The 19,592-nt window shown below is 43.5% G+C and overlaps 1 protein-coding gene across 2 annotated transcripts; it reads left to right on the top strand.

Moving 5' to 3' along the window:
- The first annotated feature begins 2,449 nt into the window (after positions 1-2,449).
- Positions 2,450-19,347, top strand: WSB1 (WD repeat and SOCS box containing 1). Of its 2 annotated transcripts, XM_056127145.1 has the most exons (9): positions 2,451-2,808; positions 6,648-6,816; positions 7,651-7,919; positions 9,487-9,618; positions 10,821-10,921; positions 13,128-13,300; positions 15,384-15,497; positions 17,504-17,611; positions 17,846-19,347. In XM_056127145.1, the coding sequence occupies exons 1-9, from the start codon at positions 2,769-2,771 to the stop codon at positions 18,003-18,005; spliced, it is 1,266 nt and encodes a 421-aa protein (XP_055983120.1). In that variant the 5' UTR covers positions 2,451-2,768; the 3' UTR covers positions 18,006-19,347. The 2 variants fall into 2 exon arrangements, with proteins under 2 accessions (XP_055983121.1, XP_055983120.1); XM_056127146.1 differs by lacking the exons at positions 15,384-15,497; positions 17,504-17,611; positions 17,846-19,347 and having other exon boundaries at positions 2,450-2,808; positions 11,789-13,134.
- Positions 19,348-19,592: the final 245 nt, after the last annotated feature.

Here is a 19,592-nt window from a genome sequence, read left to right as displayed (position 1 = left end):
AGGAAAACCAAGGTGTGGAGAAAGAGTAGGTAGCTGCAGAACTGAACTCTTACCCACAAGATGCTATTTCAAATTGTATGCTGGGGAATCTTACTCTACTGCACTAAGGGAAGGGATTAACTTATCCTTTTCTGTCTTTTACTATGTGAGGCATACTGAGTGGTGCTCAGGAACTGCTCCTGGCTTTGTGCTCAGGAATCAAACCTGAACTTCCCCTCTTGCATGAAAACCGTGCTGCAGCCATCTCCCCTGTCTTCGATTAATTAATTAATTTTTTGCTTTTTGGGTCACACCCAGCGATGCACAGGGGTTACTCCTGGCTTTGTACTCAGGAATTACTCCTGGGGTAATGCTCAGGGGACTATATAGAATGCTGGGAATTGAACCCGGGTCAGCCGCGTGCAAGACAAACATTGTACCCGCTGTACTATCACTCCAGCCCCTAATTTATTTATTATTTAATTTAATCATTTATCCTTGGGCTGGAGTGATAGCACAGCGGGTAGGGCGTTTGCTTTGCACATAGCCAACCTGGTCGACCCAGGTTTGATTCCTCCACCACTCTCAGAGAGCCTGGCAAGCTACCAAGAGTATCTCGCCTGCAGGGCAAAGCCTGGCAAGCTACCTGTGCTGTATACAATATGCCAAACACAGTAACAACAAATCTCAAAGTGGAGATGTTACTGGGCCCGCTCAAGTAAATCCATGAAAAAAACGGGAGGACAGTGCTACAGTGCTAGTAATAGCTGGGTAAAAGAATTAGCAGGAGGCCAGTGAGAAAGTAAAGTGGCTAAAGCACTTGCCTTGCACCCAGACACCCAAGTTCAGTCACTGGCCCCACCTATGGTTGGTCCCAAGCTCTGCCAGGGAAGACCCCTGAGCACAAAGCCAGGACTAGGACCTGAGCATTGCAAGGTGTGGTCCAACTCCTTCTCCCCGCACCCCCTCAAAAGAATTAGCAGGAACTGATAAGCTGCTGTTGTTTGTTTTTTGAACCACACCCAGTGGTGCTGAGGGCTTTCTGCTGGCTCAGGGTGCTTGGGATCCAACCCGGTGGGGAGCCAGAAATCAAATCCTGTTTCAAAGCAAGCGCCCTACCATCCTTTAACCATCGCTCAGGCCCCTAGGAACGCATTTGGGGGGTACTGGTGGAAGGGTGGGAACACAGCCAGCAGTGTGTTCAGGGCTTGCATCTCTCTAGAGCACTCGGCGATTACTCCTGGCGGGCTCCAGGACCGTACCTGGGGCTGGAGATTGGATATGTTAATTTTTTAGTTACCAGTCTGGATAAATTCTTTTCCCTTTGTCTACTGTAAATATTCAGAAATTAGACATTACCTTACTTGACACTGAGAAAAACCCCAAGAGATATGATGACTGACTCAATGTAATAAATTGATTCTTACAAAGCCGAGGGGAGGTGGCTTCTTATATCTTCCTACTAAACATTTTATTGGTCGAATGATGGAGCGAAGGAAAAGACAAGTCGACTGGCCCTACACATTGTCATTTGAGAGGGCGCAGAGTTCGGCGGAGCACCTCCCCCTCCCACCAGTATCTGCCGCATATTTGAAATTCCCCGTCTCGGCACCGCCTCCTGTGGAATAAGGTCCACAAAGGGACCCATTAAAATGCAAATAAGTCATTTGTAATTAGGCTCGGCTTCCGGGGGGCTTGGATTCTCAGCATGGAGTTAGCGTCCTCCCAGACTCCACGCCCTGGGTGTTTAAGGACAGCTGCTGGGCCAACACCGTGTCTGCCGGCCACTGGGCAGGACTCCGCGGACCGTCCGCCGCGCCGCCGCCCCGGGGTGGCCCGGCGGGCAGAGCGCGTCGGGCGCGGCCGGGACAAAGGCAGCCCCGGGGGTCCCGGATCGGGGTGGGCGCCATCATGCCCGGGTCTCCTGATTCCTCACGACGGTCACCTCCACCCTGCCCAGAGCCACCGGGCTCGTTCCGGAACCGTCGTGGCCAGACGTGCCGGGCAGAGGGATGTTCATGCCCATCCCATTCCCCCGCCCTCCCCGCCGCCGAGGAGCGCCACCGCCAGTCTGGCGGCCTGCAGGGCTCGGGGGGAGGTGGGCAGGCCGAGTCGCCGTCTGAAAAGGCTTTTTGTTCTTTTCGGTGCCGCCACGTTCGGTCCCACTCGGTCTTTGAGCTGTGGGTTAACAGGAGCTTTAACAATGCTGCTTGCGTCCTCAAAGGCCACGCAACTCGGAAACAGCACGCCGGGCGCCCCCTCCCCGCGCCCCGCCCCCCGCCGCCGCCGCCGCCGAGCTCAGGCTGCGGCATGCGTCCCCCGCGCCGGCGCGCCGCCAGCTCGCCCCCGCTCGGCGCCCCCCGGGCCACGCCCGCGCGCGCCCGGCCCGGCACGTCCCGCGCGCCGGGGGCGGGGCCTCAATGACGTCACGAGGCCCCGCCCCGCCCGGCTAGTACCCGGGGCGCCCGCCATTTTGTCTCCAGTGTCTCGTTTGCCGTCGTCCGCGTCGCAGGCGCTCGGGGGTTCCGCAGGCGCGAGTCGGGGGAAACCCGGGGTCTATTGTCTGCGCGGGGCTCGGCAGCCGGGTCCCCAGAGCGTCCGCGCGCCGCTTCCCCGCGGGCCAGGCGAGCAGCAGCCGCAGCAGCGACCGCCCCCGCCCCGTCCCGCCCTTCCATCCCGGGCTCCGGGAGGGACCCAGCCCCGCGTCACGCCCCTCGGCGCTCCTCGCTCCTTTCTCTCGCTCTTGGCGTCCGCGTCGTGCTCCCCGGGACCTAGACGGTGCCCCATAGATGGCCAGCTTTCCCCCGAGGGTCAACGAGAAAGAGATCGGTGAGGCCGGCGACGCGCGGCTGCGGGGGTCCGGGGAGGAGGAAGCGGCCGGCGGGGAGCCCCGGGGCGCCGTCCCGCAGTCCCGCACCCGGGGGCGCCGTCCCGCACCCGGCCGCCGCGGGCGGGGGGCGCGGGGGCGCGCAGCTGGGCTTCTCGAGCGCTCGGAGCCGACGATGGGCAACGCCGGGGCGGGCCAGGCGCTTCCAAGAAAGAACGGAGTCCTCGAGGGCACCTTTGGGGCTTTTAAGGGGCCCTGGGACTCGCGGCCCATCAAGAGCAGTCGTTTTTTTTTTTTCTTCTTTCTTTTTTAAATTAATGGGACGGCGTTAGCGGTTCGGGGGCGGAGACGCAGCATTATCTCTCAAACGCAGAGCGGCCGGGAGGAGCGGGCTGGGCTGGGCTGGCGGGGCGCGGTGCGAAGCACCTCGCTTTGGTACAGCTACTGGAGTCTGGTGGGGGGGCATTGGGGGTACCGCGCACTGCGCATCAACTTATGGTTAGTGACGCTGGACCCGAAACTATGCGTTACGGCGCGGGAGGGGGGCAGAGGGGTGGTTCGGGGGGGCTACGCCCAGCGGTACTCAGGGATTCACTCCTGGCTCTGCACTTAGATATCGGGGCAGGTGAACTTGGGGGACCATCGAACCGGGGTCCGCCGCAGGCAAGCCCCTGTACCGTCTCTCTCCGGCCCCAGAAGACACTATTGTAACACTTTTTTGGGGTTGGAAAACTACACACCCAGGTGTCCAGGGATACTCTGCTTAGTGCTCCTGGTCGGTGAACCATATTGAGCTGGGAAGAGAACCGGACCTCCTGCCTTTAAATCTCTATCTCTTTGACCTAGTTAAACGCCCCTAAATTTACTCTTTAACTTTTTTTAAAATTAAAACTTTTTAAAAAAATATTGTAGTTTAGGTGACATTGTTTTAAGACTTTAGTTTTGATATACGGGGTACCTTCATCACCGCGAAAGTGCCCAAAGACCCTCTTTTTTTTTTTTTAAGTGGAACACATTGGACTGTGCTCACGCTTAACACTGCTTTGTGCTCAGGGGTGGTGGGAATTGAACCGGCTCCACTGAGTTCAAGGCAAGTGCCCTACCTGCTTAACTAGCGCTGCAGCCCAGATCCGCCACTCTTTTTTTTTGGGGGGGGGTCACATCCAATGATGCATAGGAGTTACTCCTGGCTCATGCACTTAGGAATTACTCCTGGTGGTGCTCTGAGGACCATATGGGATGCTGGGAATCAAACCCGGGTCAGCTGCATGCAAGGCAAATGCCCTACCCCCTGTGCAATTACTCCAGCCCCAATCCTCCACTTTTTAAGAAATTTTTTTTTTTCTGGCCAGGGGTATCATTGGAGCACTTACTTGCTTTGCTTTTATGAGTCCGGGGGCTTGATTCCCAGCACCAAGAGAAAAACAGAAGGGAGAACAAAAAACAAAACCCTGAAGGATTTGCTCAGAAGCTCTGCTTGTCCCGTTGAATAACTTGTGCCTTTACTAAATACAGGAGAAGGCTGGAGAGATAGTACAAAGGTGCTTGACCTGCGTGCATGCAGCCCACCCAGGTTCTGTCTTCAATGTCCTGTGTGGCGCCTCTTCATCCACCCACTAGGAGTGACTCCTCAGTGCAGAGTCAGAATAATCCCTGAGCATCACCTGGTGTGGTCCCAAAATAAGAATAACAATACCAAATACATGAGGATGGTGTTTTAGAGAAAAGGGGGAACTGAAGAAGCCCAAACACTGTGTCCTTTCTGTATATTGGTGCATTCTCATAATAACTTTTCAACGTACAATAAACTTTTTCCAATTTCAATTTTAGCTATATTTTTTTACTTCAAATATCAGAAGCTGAATGTAGAACTCAAAAGTTCTTGTTCAGTGGGGCTTTTCCCCTCTATAGTCATCACATTAGAGTGAACCTCCTTTTCATTTCTCTGTGGTTCACTTCATTTGAATAAATTTTGTTTGTTTTTTCACCATACCCAACAGTGCTTGGGTTACTCCTGACTGCAGGGAATCACTCCTGGCTGAGCTCAGGGTTACCACATAGGGTGCTGGGGATCAAACCCCATTGGCCATGTACAAGGCAAGTACCCTACCTGCTGTACTATATCTCCAGCCCCGTGGATGAATCGTTTTGAAAACTTTTATCTACCTCTCTGTGGGAAAATAATACCTGCATAAGGTAAAAGCATCCGCTGAGAGGCTGAAGGGATAGTACAGTGGATGGAGTATTTGCCTTGTACACAGACAACTTGGGTTCCATCCCCGGTACCCAGTATGGGCCCCCCAAGTACCACAAGAGTAACCCCTGAGTGAAGAGTCAGGACCAAGTCCTAAGCACTGTCAAATGTGGCCCCAAAACAAAAATTCCACTGAGTAACCTTTTTTCGATTTTTTTTTATTTTCCTGGGTATTATGTACATTTAATGTATGTACTTTTTGGTTGAGTGAATAGAGTTCAGAGCCACATAGGCAAAGAATACACTCTACCATTGAGTTACATATCCAACACGAAAAGCTTCTTAATGACCTGTTTCTTTGTTTCTTTTAAAAGTAGCATTTAGATACAGAATTAACTGATTTGTCTTCTGTAACTTTGTATCTGTCAGAAAGGCTTTTTTCTCTTTCCTTTTTTTGGTTATTTGCTGAGAGACAGATTCCATGAATGGTTCTAGACATCTCTCCAGTAGGGAGCGGCTGCTCTCTTTCACAAGGCACTCCTCAAAGAGGCTCCTTGCTCGATAGAAATTGCAGGGAGGAATGTGAAGAAGGAACCCAATCTGGTTTGCTTGGTTTAGTGACTCAGTTGGTGTTAGCGCTACATAGATGATGTAGGATCGTCTCGTGACCTATTTCCCCCCCAAAGGCAATCTTTCTTTCACAAAAGGTCATTAAATCATGCACCTAGGATGTTGAGGAGTTGCAGGTAGTCCATAAATTAAGGTTAACTTGCACATTTTTTTCCAAGGCACTGCTTTATAATCTTGTGCTTATGTTTTTAAGAGTGCCATTCATAGTGAGTTTTCCAGGAAAGTATGAAGATGAGGAGTTGCTGGAGAGATAGCTCAGTGAGCTGAGTGCTTCAGAATGAACATGCTTTCCATGGTGGGGGCTTGTGTGTGTCCCAGTCCAGCTCTGCAAGGTCCATCGGCAGAGTTGGGAGTAGCCCCCAAGACTTGCTGGGTCTGGCTCAAAAAAAAAAAAAAAACAGAAAAAGAGGGCTGGGATTAATGTAAGGAATGATCAAAAGGACCAGAGATCTTGGGGAGAGTAGCTGTTGATAGCATTATTGTTCTCAGTATATAAATGTCATGTGACATTTGGCTTCAGGAAAAATGAAGATATTAAAGATATTCTAGTTTGATAGTGCTTTCCTTTGAGATATATAATATAGTTTATAATGGCTTAGGTATTGAGTAAATTTGGCATGGAAGTGGCTTATGATTTGTTGGAGGCTACCAAATATTTTGGGTAGTATATTATTTACAAATAGACCTTTTTCATTTTGAGTGTTAGTAATTTGAAATTCCAAGGTAGTATACAAGCCAGGAGTTTAGCAATTGCTAAACCTGATTAGTCCTTTCATTATCATCTGTCCAGTTTTCTTTGAAATGCTCTAAAACTCTTTGGGAAATTTTAGGTACGTTACTTGACCAAAACTGGAAGATAGTTTTGTCATTAAAGGGTCTTTATGTACAAAGTTCCTCTCCACCATAGAGAGCAGAACATTGTTTGCACAGAAAGGGAACCTTCTTCCCCACTAAAGTAGCATGACTATTATCTTGTTTATGCTGCTTCCAAATGAGACTTTTTTATTTTCCTTTTAGTGAGATCCCGTACTATAGGTGAACTTTTAGCTCCAGCAGCTCCTTTTGACAAGAAATGTGGCCATGAAAATTGGACTGTTGCTTTCGCACCAGATGGTTCGTACTTTGCCTGGTCACAAGGACATCGTACAGTAAAACTTGTTCCATGGTCCCAGTGCCGAAAAAACTTGTAAGACCTTTTTGTTTGTATTTTGTCTCTCCCTCCCACCCTATCTCTTGTTTCCTCTGTGGAATAATCAAAATATTTTGATAAGACAGTTGTTAATGCAAGTATCAAAATGTGTTAAGAATTGTCTGACTTTATAGGCCATTTTATCACATACTTTTGTGTCAAGTTTTTCTGTGTGTTAAAAGGAAATTAGGGCAAGCAAATTAGCAAATGATTTATTTATTTATTTATTTATTTATTTTGCTTTTTGGGTTACTCCTCGCTCATGCACTCAGGAGTTACTCCTGGCAGTGCTCCGGGGACCCTAGATCACTATATCAAGTAGGACTCTTTAAACATATTGGCAGGTGTGACCCAAAAAGCAAAAAAATAAAATAAAATAAACATATTGGCAGAGAGTTTGTTCAAAGGGCTAGAGAACATGCTTTGCATGCAGAAGCCCCTACATACCAAAAACCAAATGTATATGGGATGCTGGAAATCGAACCCAGGTCTACTGCGTGCAAGGCAAACAAACGCCCTGCCCGCTGTGCGATCGCTCCAGCCCCTGCGGGAAAATTTTGAAATAAATTATACATTGCTTTATTGTTGAGCATACTCTTTCTCAGTCACTGAGAATTCCTTTTCATCTGAATTTGTTTAGTCATGCCCGCTTTAGCTAAGAGCAACTTTTCCCTTTCCATCTGTAGGATTCTGTGGTGGTTATTTAGTATCACTTAGAATAATATTGAGTTTATATTAACAGGTATTTGTCATTATTGAGTATCCAAAGGAGTCCAAAGTAAATAATTAGATTTTAATCTCCCTTCTGCCCTTTTTCATACCCCTTTCCAGTCTCTTGCATGGCACCAAGAATATCACTAATTCAAGCAGTTTGAGATTGTCAAGACAAAATAGTGATGGTGGTCAGAAAAATAAGCTTTGTGAGCATGTTATAGACTGTGGAGATATAGTCTGGAGTCTTGCTTTTGGATCTTCAGTTCCAGAAAAACAGAGCTGCTGTGTAAATATAGAATGGCATCGATTCAGATTTGGACAAGATCAGCTACTTCTTGCCACAGGGTTAAACAATGGACGTATCAAAATATGGGATGCATATACAGGTATGCAGTCATACATTTAAAGCAAACCTTATTGCTTTACCCATTGATGCATAACACTGCTCATAGAGAGGCACAAGAATTTATGATTCGCAGAGTCGGGGGAGGACCACTAGGGCTCTAGCTCCTGCTTTGAGGATTTTGAGCTTACCGAAAAGAAAAAACTGGTGATTCAATTGTGTCTGGCCTGACCAACATTTTAACTTTATAGTTTTATTTACTTATTTGATTTTTGGACCACATTTGGTGGTGCTTAGGGCTTATTCCTGTCTCTGTGCTTGGTTAGGGATCACGACTGGTGGGGCTGAGGGACCATATATGGTACCAGGGGTTGAATCTAGGTTGGCTGCATTCAAGCTACAGTAATGCTCTAGCTCTTAAATTTATAGTCTTAATTTAGGAATAGAGAATTTATATCTTTGGTCACTTTGGAGGGACTGTTATATCAGGAAAGGAATCTTATAATTATCACATAAATTAGTAATGTACTCTGTATCTCAAAGGTCTAGGTGACCTTTTTGTATATTTTTTTTTTTCAGTCAATGACTAATAGCTTGGTGGCTTTCAAGGTAAATCTGGTTTTCAACAATCATTAACCTTTTAGAGGCTTTGGTGACCCATTATCTAAAGTTTAACTAGACTGTAGGCTGAGAAATTAAATTCCTAGGACAATTAAAGGTAAATCTTTTGTGATCAGAAAGGTAGCACAATGGTAGAACATTTTACTTGCTTGCCAAGTTTGATCCCTGTCACCAGATGATGCTTTGAATCCACCCATCTTCAATCATAGAGCTAGGATTAGCCCTGAGCACTGTTGGGGCCCAAAATATAACTAATAATAATAATAATAATAATAAAATCTGCCACTACTTAAAACAGTTTGTGTCAATAACTTGATTCCTGCCACCCCTTATGTTTCCCCAAGCCCCTGCCAGGAACTGATCCCTGAGCACAGCCAGGAGTAAGCCCATTTAAGTTTTTGTTGTCCTTTAAACTTTGGTTTGAAACCACTCCTGGCTTTGTGTTTTGGGCTTTCTCCTGTCTTTTCAGAGAATTATTCCTGACAGTGTTGAGACCATATGCAGTATTGGGGACCAAACTGAGATTGGTCACATGCACGGCAAATACCTTAATTCCTGTACAACTTGCCCCCTTTTAAATTTTTCTAATAGGTTTCCCTGAGGGGGAAAAATCCACTTACTGTATTTTGGTTTAGGACCATCCCCAAGGTTACTCAGGGACTGCTATCAGCCCTGTGCTTAGGGTTGTTTGTGGCATTGTTAAGGAGAAAATGCAGGACCTGGGTTGAACCAGTAACCAGGGCTTTGTCAGCTTATGCTTAGCCCATGAAGCTCTCTTTCTGACATAGGAAAGGACCTATCATAAAGGACCCAGAAATGAAAAAGTACAAATAGTGAATTCTTAAACACTTGATTGTATAAGTCAGAAAATTGAGAGGCCCAAATATAAAAGTTTTTTCTTTTTCAATGGCGAGTGACCATATTTTAATCCCCTCCCCCACTGAAAAAAAAAGTTTCTGCCCCTTCTCTTTTCTCTATTCCTTTTTTAGGAAAACTCCTCCTTAACTTGGTGGATCATACTGATGTGGTCAGAGATTTAACTTTTGCTCCAGATGGGAGCTTGATCCTTGTCTCAGCTTCAAGAGATAAAACTCTAAGAGTGTGGGACCTAAAAGATGATGGTATGTGTTTTCCAGACTATGGTAAATAATTGCTTACTGCTTGGACGAGAAGGTACTGGGCTCTTATGGGACATTTGACTTCAAAAGCAACATATGGTCAAAGTTTCTTTTCTCTGCCTAATCTTTTGATCTGTTTCCTTAGTAGATCAAACAAAACCATAAATGTGACACAGAGTGGAAGTCAGCAGTTACTCTAAGCAGTCTGCTCTTATTCTAACCATACAGATCAATATCAACCATTTGATTCCATTTTACGGTTTTATATGAATTGGTCTCTCTTCTCTCATTTCCTTTATTTTATGGAGGGTTATTTATGTGCCTGATAAATTGAGCTTTATTGGTTTGCTACTAGTAAATCTACAAGATTTAGGTTAAGATGATTTGTATACTAGAATTTGTAACCTGTGAATGTTAACAAGCATAATATGAAGTTAGGTGTCAAATATGAAATTATTTGTAAATGTTCATTTGCCCTCCGGCATCATAGTAGGGAACCAGAGTCGAGCACTCTTTAGAAAACTTGGTGAGGGAGGGAGGGAGAGAGGAGAGATTGTATTTATATCTTGTTTCAAGAGGTTTGGAGATGACCATTTCAACCCCTTCTTAGCCTCTAATAAAAAGTGTTTGCAGTAATTTTAACAAAAATCGTCCCTCTATTGATGGTACTGAGATCACAGCACACAGTCTTTATTTTTTCACTTTTGATTGTGCTTGCACAGTGGCCTTTGGTGCTTGTCAGGGGTCACGCTCATTTATTTATTTGGTGTTGGGGAGCAAACCCAAACCCCACACATGCAAGACGCGTGATCTATCATGGGTCTGCATTCCTTGCCCTGCACTTATTTCTTTAGTTGTCCTTGCATTTATTCTCTGTAGGGGCCACATATTCTAGTTGTGTTACTCTAGGGTGGGTGTGTCAACGGCAGTTGAAGGGTCAGGTGTCATTTTCAAGGGTCCAGTGGTAAAGATTATATAGGCATGCGGGCCATGCTCTGCTGTCTCCATCAGTCATTCAATTTCGCCATCATAAAACAATATGAACCTCTGGGCTTGTTTGTTGCAATAAAACCTTACAAGAATAATCAGCCAGTGTATATTGTCGACCCCTGTGGTAATAAATGAGTGTAGAAGGTAGTGATTCTGATTTGAGGTGCTGCTCATTTGTAGTGAAGCCTGGGATTAACAAATATTTCTTTGTTCAGGAAACATGATGAAAGTATTGAGGGGCCATCAGAACTGGGTGTACAACTGTGCATTCTCTCCTGACTCTTCTATGCTGTGTTCAGTGGGAGCCAGTAAAGCAGTACGTGTCAAAGTTCTTGTACATTCACTGTGAATTGGATTATAATGTGTGCATAATCATTGAAATCTGAGTAATTGATTAAGTCTGCTCGGTGTCATGAATATCTTAAATGGTTTATTTCATGATCGGGAAGAATTTGCATGAGGGAAATTTGAAAAGTACAACTGTTGGTTGTGAAGTAAGAAAGTGGATTGTATTCAGTTAGATATTTGTAAAATAAGGAAGTATGTAATATTTGTTATAAGAGTTAGGCAAGTTTGTGTACTTTAGAAGAGGTTTAGTCCAAGAGTTAAGACATTCTCTTACTATTTTATTTTCTGTTCTGTTTGGGGTGGAGGATGGGGGTCTGTTTTGCTGTTTTAAAAGTTTTGAGTGCCATCTGATCTTAGACATTTAATTGGGGGAAAATTAATTAAAAATCCTAGTAATAAAAATTTCACTTGTGTATATTCTAAAGTAAGTTTTAGGTGAATTTTGATATGTTCTGTCTTTCATAGTGTGCTTGTAGTCAGATTAAATCTAAAGTGATTCTTAGTGGGTCAAAACTTATCAGTGAACTCTTAGTTGTCTACAGCTCTGAGTTTTGTATAAAGAAATCTTACTAGCTGCAGATAACTTACGACAGTGGTTGAAGACCAAATATATATTAGAGTCATAATAACTGAGTTATGGGGGAGGGGGTTTGTGGGATGATTGGTTAAAATGTATTTTACTTAGTCAAGATGTATGTTAAAATGCTAGTTGCAAATATTGGAAATTTAGAAAGGAATACTTCTTTAAAAAATCATAAGAAGAACAGAGCTAGATGTTGACATTGTTATTTTAGGCTGTGTGTTTTCCATATGCTTCTTGCTTTCCCTGTCACAGGTGGTGGCAGCAATATTGGTGTGATTGAGGTTATGCTGGCACCACTCGCACACAGGCGCACAATGGTGTTAGCTGGGCAGAAAGAGTGGCATCTCTGGCTACCGGGCTGGGGGCGACCTTTACCATAGGATGAAGTAACCTTGCATTCGGCTGCAAGGTGTACTGTACGTACACAGGTGCTGGTCGATGTCCACTTTCTGCTTTTCTTTCTTTCTTATTTTTCTTTTTTAAAATAATTACCCCACAGTTGAAACCTGCATGACTCCTTGAGTAAATTGGTCTTTCAATCGGAAGGAATTGGGAGTCTAACACGTGAAACCAATGTAATGTAATGTAATTGGCTTTCGATGGTTTCTCTGTGCTGTTTTTTGGAATTCTATAGGTACTTTAAGTCTTTTATCCAATTTAAAATTTGTATTTTTCTTTGGAATGATACTATGTCTGTGCAGAAAAAAAATGTAGTCCAAAGGATTGCTCTATTCCATAGGCGATTGCCTTAGTAGGATTGTTTTAAACTTTAAGCTCACATTTAACATTAAAAATTAGTGTCATATTTAGAGCCATTCTGCACAGTTTAACTGCTGATCTTTAAAAACTAAAACTATTTGTGAACTTGTTTGTAAATAACATTAATGTTTTATCTTTAAATGAGTAATTATTGTGGTCTGTTTGGGGAAAAATAAGATGGGCAAATCTTAACTCACAGAACTGTTAAATTGTATTGTTTTCATAAATTAGTGATTTCATTTTGTAATGTGGTTTAACATCCATATGTTTGCCAAAGAAATTTCATTTGGCTGTGAAAATTCTCTTTGCTTGCAGTATCTGTTTCTCTTCCTAGGCTCACGTTGGTGACCCAAGCCTATTGTAAACAAGTGATTATCTCAAAGGGAGATGCCAATGGAGTAACAATTTGTTAACCTTACGTTTTCTGTCTGTATATTTTTTGAAAATTTGGTAGTTTCTGGGAAAAAAAGGAAAAGAAGGGGGTTTGTAGAATTTAACCCTATTTATTTCTGTATATTTTAGTTATTAGTTTTGGGGAATAAATGAATTTCAGTATAACTTTGTGGTTAAATTTCACTGCCTTCTTATGTTTAGGCTTATTTTTAAATTAACATTTAACAGAAGCATTTGAAATAGAGTTTGCATGTCTACTTTAATTAACTTAAAGACTGATTTTAATCTGACTGTGACACTGAGCATATTTTAATTATTCATAATTTATGATGTTTAATTTACTATAATCTTAATTAAATGCAACAGTTTAAGTTAAGATGTGCCATTTTGTCCTCTGTGCCTCTGAAGGGAGCTATAACATTTTGCCTTTTTATTGCAGGTTTTTCTTTGGAATATGGATAAATATACTATGATAAGGAAACTGGAAGGACATCACCATGATGTTGTAGCTTGTGACTTTTCTCCTGATGGAGCATTACTGGCTACTGCATCTTATGATACACGAGTATTTATTTGGGATCCATATGCTGGAGACATTCTCATGGAATTTGGGTGGGTGTAGTATAAATTACTTCAGTCTGGAGTTTGCTCTTTGACAGTCAATACAGTTTTACGTTATATGAATTACTAGAAACACTAATATCTAAAACAGAGAATTACAGTCTGTCACTTAGTGTGTAAATAATATAAGAGACCAAAGCTTTAGCTATAAATTCTAAAAATAAATTTGGCTCTTGTTAGTTTTTTTTTTTTTAAAGTAAATTTGGGCTCACACCCAGTGATCTACATGTGTTACTCCTGGCTCTGCACTCAGGAGTGGTTCTTGGAAGTGCTTGGGGGACAAGATGGGTATTTGGGATTGAACCCAGGTGCAAGCCAAAGGCCCTGCCCACTATACTATCATTTTGCTCCATTTTTTTTTTTTTTTTTTTTTTGGCTTTTCGGGTCACACCTGGCGATGCACAGGGGTTACTCCTTGCTCTTCACTCAGGAGTTACTCCTGGCGGTGCTCAGGGGACCATATGGGATGCTGGGAATCAAACCCGGGTTGGCCGCATGCAAGGCGAACACCCTACCCACTGTGCTATCCAGTCCCGCTGCTCCATATTTTAAAATTGAATCACCGTGAATTTACAAAGTTACAAAATTATTCCTGATGAAGTTTCAGGTGTACAACATTCCAGCATCAATTCTTTGACTTGTGTCCACTTCCCTCCTGCCTTTACAGCAAGCACTTCCCCCCCCCCCCCTTTTTAGGCACTGTGTTTTACAGTATTGTCGCTGATAAGGGATAGGGCATATCATTTTACCTCCTTTCAGAACCTGTCTTCCTCCAGTGACCACTCACCTTCACCATTGTCATCGTGTTCCCTGGTCTTTCCTCCCACTCCCTGCCACCCACCCTAGTGGAAAGCTTCCTACTGAAGACCCTCTTCCTCTCCTGAATTACAAAGCCATTCACGATTGCATTTTGGGCTTGCAGTGTTTCATCATCGATCCCTTCACCAGTGTCTACTTCCTTCCACCAATAACCCCACTCTATATTTGCCTCTCACCCAGCAGTTTGCTTCAACAGGATGATGGCTAGTTCTCATGCTCTGTTGACTTGATATTTGTTATTCCCCTGCTTTAGTTTCTTTATATCCTGCATGTGAGCTCATTTAGTGTCTGTCCCTCTCCCTCTGACTAATATCACTCATCTTGATTCTCTCCACCTCTGTCCATGTGGCAACATACTGCATGACTTCGCCTTTTTTTAGGGCTGAGTAGTATTTCATTATGTATGTGGTCCATTCTTTATCCAGCCATCTGTTTTTGATAAAGATGTTATTACTGGGGCTGGAGTGATAGCAAAGCAGGTAGGGTGTTTGCCTTGCACGTGGCCGACCCGGGTTCAATTCCCAGCATCCCATATGGTCCCCCAAGCACCGTCAGGAATAGTTCCTGAGTGCATGAGCCAGGAGTAACCCCCACGCATCACCCAAAAAGCAAAAAAAGAAAATGTTATTTAAAGTTAAGACTGTAGGACTAGAGTGATAGTACAGCGGGCAGAGCACTTGCATGTGGCTAACCGGATTCGATATCCCATGATATCTCAAGCACTGTCAGGAGTAATTCTTGGGTGCAGAGCCAGGAATTACCCTTGAGCATCATCAGGTGTGGCCCCCCAAAAGTGTATGACTGTACAAGTGGTGATTGAATATAGAGTTTAATGTTTAATGCTAAAGTTTGACTTCATGTGATCTTCACAGTGTGATCTTAAACCACATTGTAAAAAGGGGAAAAAAAGATGAATAGCTTTTTTTGGGGGGGGGTCACACACCCGGCAATGCTGAGGGGTTACTCCTGGCTCTGCACTCAGGAATTACTCTTGGCGGTGCTCAGATGGGATGCTGGGAATCGAACTTGGGTCGGCTGCGTGCAAGGCAAATGCCCTACCCCTGTGCTATCACTCCAGCCTCTGAATAGCTATTTGAAGCTTGGTTTAATTAATTTGAATATTCCAGTTCTATTCAGTCTCTTTGTCATTAAGGTCATTTTAAGAGCCTTAGGGATTGGGTGTACTTTTTGCATGGGTAGTTCTGTTTCGTAAAGTGATCCTCTGATCCGCTGAAAATAATGTATTTCACCTCAGGCATCTGTTTCCCCCACCTACTCCAATATTTGCTGGAGGAGCAAATGACAGATGGGTACGATCCGTATCTTTCAGTCATGATGGACTACATATTGCAAGCCTCGCTGACGATAAGTAAGTGAACATTACATCTTTTTGGCCTATTGTCTTTTAAATATTGCCTGTCATCGTAACACTTAAGAGAATCTTGTGGTTTCAGGGGTACACCTGGTAGCGCTCAAGGGCTCCTCATTGGTGAGAAGGGTGAAATAGAGTTTGGCTCCCTGTGGTGCTCAGGATGGAACCCAGGGCTCCAGCATGCAGAGCATGAGCTCCAGCCCATTCAGTCACCTCCCCAATCCCAAAGAAAACCTTTGTGGGGGCTGGGTGGGGGCTTACCCTGTGGTACTTTGGGACTACTCCTGGCTTTTGTTCAAGGCTATGTGGTATGTTTGAGATCAAAGTAGGGTCAGCTATATGCAAGACAGGTACCTTACCTCTTGATCTCTCTGGCCCTCTCAATGAAAATATTTCGAAGGCTTAAATTAAAAGCCTTTCTGGGGACCAGAGAGATAGTACCGGGGTTAAGGCGTTTGTTTGCCTTGCACGTAACTGACTCAAGTTCTATTCTATGCATCCCATATGGTCCCCTGAGCATCATCAGGTATTGACCTCCAAAGCAAAAACAAAAAAACCTTTCTGGTGGCCAAGAAATGGTCAGAGGCCTAGTATCATCATGTGGGCAGCCCCACCTCCATCCTGGTAGCACATGATTTGCTGAGCACCGCTGAGAGTGGCCCTTGAGCACCACCAGGTGTGGGCCCCCCACCCCCAAATTAAAAGCTTTTGTACAGTTTTTCCCTGACAACTTGCATGAAGAACTGTTGATGTATTTTGTAGAATACTGACCTGGGGCTGGGATGGGGATAGAGAGATAGGGTGGGAAGTGCTTGCCTTTATTGTGGCTGACCCCATTTTGATTCCCAGCACTATATGGGCTGGAGCGATAGCACAGCGGTAAGGCGTTTGCCTTGCATGCAGCCAACATGGCCGACCCGAGTTCAATTCCTCCGCCCCTCTCGGAGAGCCCGGCAAGCCACCAAGAATATCTCGCCTGCACGGCAGAGCCTGGCAAGCTCCCCGTGACGTATTCGATATGCCAAACACAGTAACAACAAAGTCTCCAATGGAGACGTTACTGGGCCCGCTCGAGCAAATCGATGATCAACGGGAGGGCCTTTACCTTTACCTTTATATGGTCACCGAAGCTCTGAGTACCATGGGATTTCGCCCAAAATCCTAAAAAAGAAGGAAAGAAAAAAGTACTGGCCTGAAGTATATCTATATCTGAAAAAAATAGAAATAGGATAGCCTCAAGGTAGTTCATGTAATCCAGTGGTCACAGTCTTTTCTGTGTTCCTTGTTTATTATCTAGTATGGGCAAAATGGGTAGCTCTGATAAAAGAGATTTTCAAAACTAAATGAGTAGTAAGAACACTGCAGTTTATATCCACTATAATTATGACTCTTAGATAAATTGTCATACGAGCGAGTAAGCAGAAGAAACTCATGGTAATGATTCCATTTTCTCCTGGTTTTAATTACTTTATGAATGAATGCAACAGCAATCAGTTTGGTCACATCACTTCAGAAAGTGACCTTTAATCTAAAGGTGTGGGATGGAATCCAGGGCCTCACAAATACAAAGCATGCATTCTGATATTGCCCCTGGTTTACTATTGATCACACTACCGAATTTAAGAAAACATTTGGGATTGTATCTATTGGTAGTGATCATTTTCTTGTTTATTCAGATTCTGAATGTCAGTTTTCTGTTGTGTTACTATGCATATTCTATTTAAGTGATAAGGTTTGGTAACTGATTTAGAAAGATGTGAAAAAGACTAGATTTCCTGGTTGTGTCTGTGTGCAAAGAGTAAAGAGGAAGTATTCCCTTGTAAGCATTTATAAAGAAAGATGCAATAATTGCTTGTTAACAGTAATTTACGTGTGTGTGTGTGTGTGTGTGTGTGTGTGTGTGTGTGTGTGTGGTGACTCTATGTGACTGCATGTCTCTGATATGTAACTGTTGTTGCTTTAAGTTAATTCTATTGTCACTGGAAAATTTTCTTCATTTCCAGATTGGTGAGGTTCTGGAGAATTGATGAGGATTGTCCAGTACAAGTTGCTCCTTTGAGCAATGGTCTTTGCTGTGCCTTTTCTACTGATGGCAGTGTTTTAGCTGCTGGGTAAGAGACTTTTCTGTTTCATTGGCAGTTTTAGGTGGCTTTTAGTCAGTGCCAATATTGAATTTTCAGCAAATCTTTTTATAGGCATCCTTTACTGCCTTTTATTTTGTAGCGGCCATCAGCTTTCATTGTGCATCTGGTTCTAAAGCATAGCCTTAGTTGGTAGTGTGAGTTCTAGGATGTGAAAATGTATCTATTTGGGTGACTCAGCTTATGATTGTCTTATTTTTTTAGGACACATGATGGAAGTGTGTATTTTTGGGCCACTCCAAGGCAGGTTCCTAGCCTTCAACATTTATGCCGAATGTCAATCCGGAGAGGGATGCCTCCCCACGAAATCCTGGAGCTGCCGGTTCCTTACAAAGTCTTGCAGTTCCTCTCCTATCGCATCTAGAGGACTCTCTTTAGGGACCAAAAGAATTCACTTCACATAAACCTCAAGCTTTACTGACTTCGAGTGTCATACTTTCAAGGTGTAGAACATTTATTTTATTCGATACATTGCTTTTTGGGGGGGAGTTTAAATTCTTTTTGTTGGGGAGAGGGAACATTTGGGGCCTACCCACTATTCGCTTTGGACAGGGGATGGACTGCGTCGAACAGAGATCAGACCCCAGCCATCTGCATGCAGAGCATGTTCTCAGCCCTGTCAGTTGTCTCTCCAATTCCTGAAGTTTTCTTTTTATTTTTTGGTGGTGCTGGGGATCGAACCCACGATCTCACACATTCAAGGCAAGTGCTCTACCACAGAGCTACCTCCCTGGCTAATCTGATACATTTTTATACTGCCTTTTGATCAGTTAAACTTTTAAAAGTATTATTTATCAACTGTAGGATAAATATTTCTAAACCTGTCAAGTGTAAATTTCCCCCCTAATATCTAACTGTGAAAACAAATAACGTACATGTATATATTTAGATATAAGGTGCTCTATGTCGAATACACTTTTGCTTTTCCCATTTTTAGCTCTGACATGTATATAATGCTTCAATAGAGGCACAGTGTGTATTTATACATCATATTCTTTGCTGTTAAGTGGAAACAGTTTTTTTTCCCCTAAATTTTGGAACACTGTGTTAGATAGTAAATATTGACTTAATAAAGCAGGATTGCCTCATGCAAAATGCAGGCTTGCCTGTTAGCTGTCAGACAAGTGACCTGCAACAGAAACAGATTTTGTAAAGTGAAAGTGTTGGTTTTCCTTAGGAATGACAATTGAGGGGTAGAATTTGAACTTGTTTTTAAGTAAAAACTAGCCAAGATGTAACTAGAAATGAAAGAGTATTTCCTCCTTCTCCACTGAATATTACTATGAGCCTGGATTTGGGGAAGCAGCTTGCTGCTTTAACCTCTGTGGTATAAAGTATTACAAATTGTAGTCAGCTTGAGAAATTCACCTACTGTATTCTTGCTAAATACTTTGTTGTTTGTACTAGGGACAATTACCTTAAGACCCTGGTTTTTATTGTTTGTTTGGGGGGGGCGGTGTTTTGGGTTTGTTTTGTTTTTTTTTACATGTATCTTATGTTTCTGCAGAGGATAATATTGGTTATTTGCCAAAGAGAAGCAATACAGTCTATCTGCTTTTGCCTTCTGCTTATCTTACCTGCAGAAAAAAGAATGTATGTATTATGTAAAATGCTCGATTATATATTTTTGTTGAGTTTTTTAATTAAAGACTTGTTTAAAAAAAAGTCACAAATCATCTTTAATGCGTTAAAAGACTCCCAATAATGCTATTTGTCTGTTTCCATTATATTGTTTTGATTTTATCTGTAAATTTGTGTATTCAGGGCTTGAGGATATACCTCACGGTGCTTGACGGAACCTCTGAAACTAGGCATCAAAGCTGGGCCTCTCCAGCCCTTAAGCTCTCTCTAGCTGATCCTGCTCCTGCTTTTTAACTTTGAAAGAAGCCACCATCTGTATTCTGCACCTTTTAGTAGTTTAACTTTCCAACCAGCATGTCCAATTGAATAA

Source organism: Sorex fumeus, unplaced genomic scaffold (assembly GCF_029834395.1).
Source record: "Sorex fumeus unplaced genomic scaffold, SorFum_2.1 ptg000063l, whole genome shotgun sequence".
NCBI classification, from domain to species: Eukaryota; Metazoa; Chordata; class Mammalia; order Eulipotyphla; family Soricidae; genus Sorex; species Sorex fumeus.
This window is presented reverse-complemented; position numbering and strand designations above follow the sequence as displayed.

Excerpts from the sequence above, each read along its gene's own strand:
- WSB1 (XM_056127145.1), top strand. The coding sequence starts at position 2,769 with ATGGCCAGCTTTCCCCCGAGGGTCAACGAGAAAGAGATCG. Across the intron at positions 6,817-7,650 it reads TCCCAGTGCCGAAAAAACTT|TCTCTTGCATGGCACCAAGA; the intron begins GTAAGACCTTTT and ends ACCCCTTTCCAG. Across the intron at positions 17,612-17,845 it reads GGCAGTGTTTTAGCTGCTGG|GACACATGATGGAAGTGTGT; the intron begins GTAAGAGACTTT and ends TTATTTTTTTAG.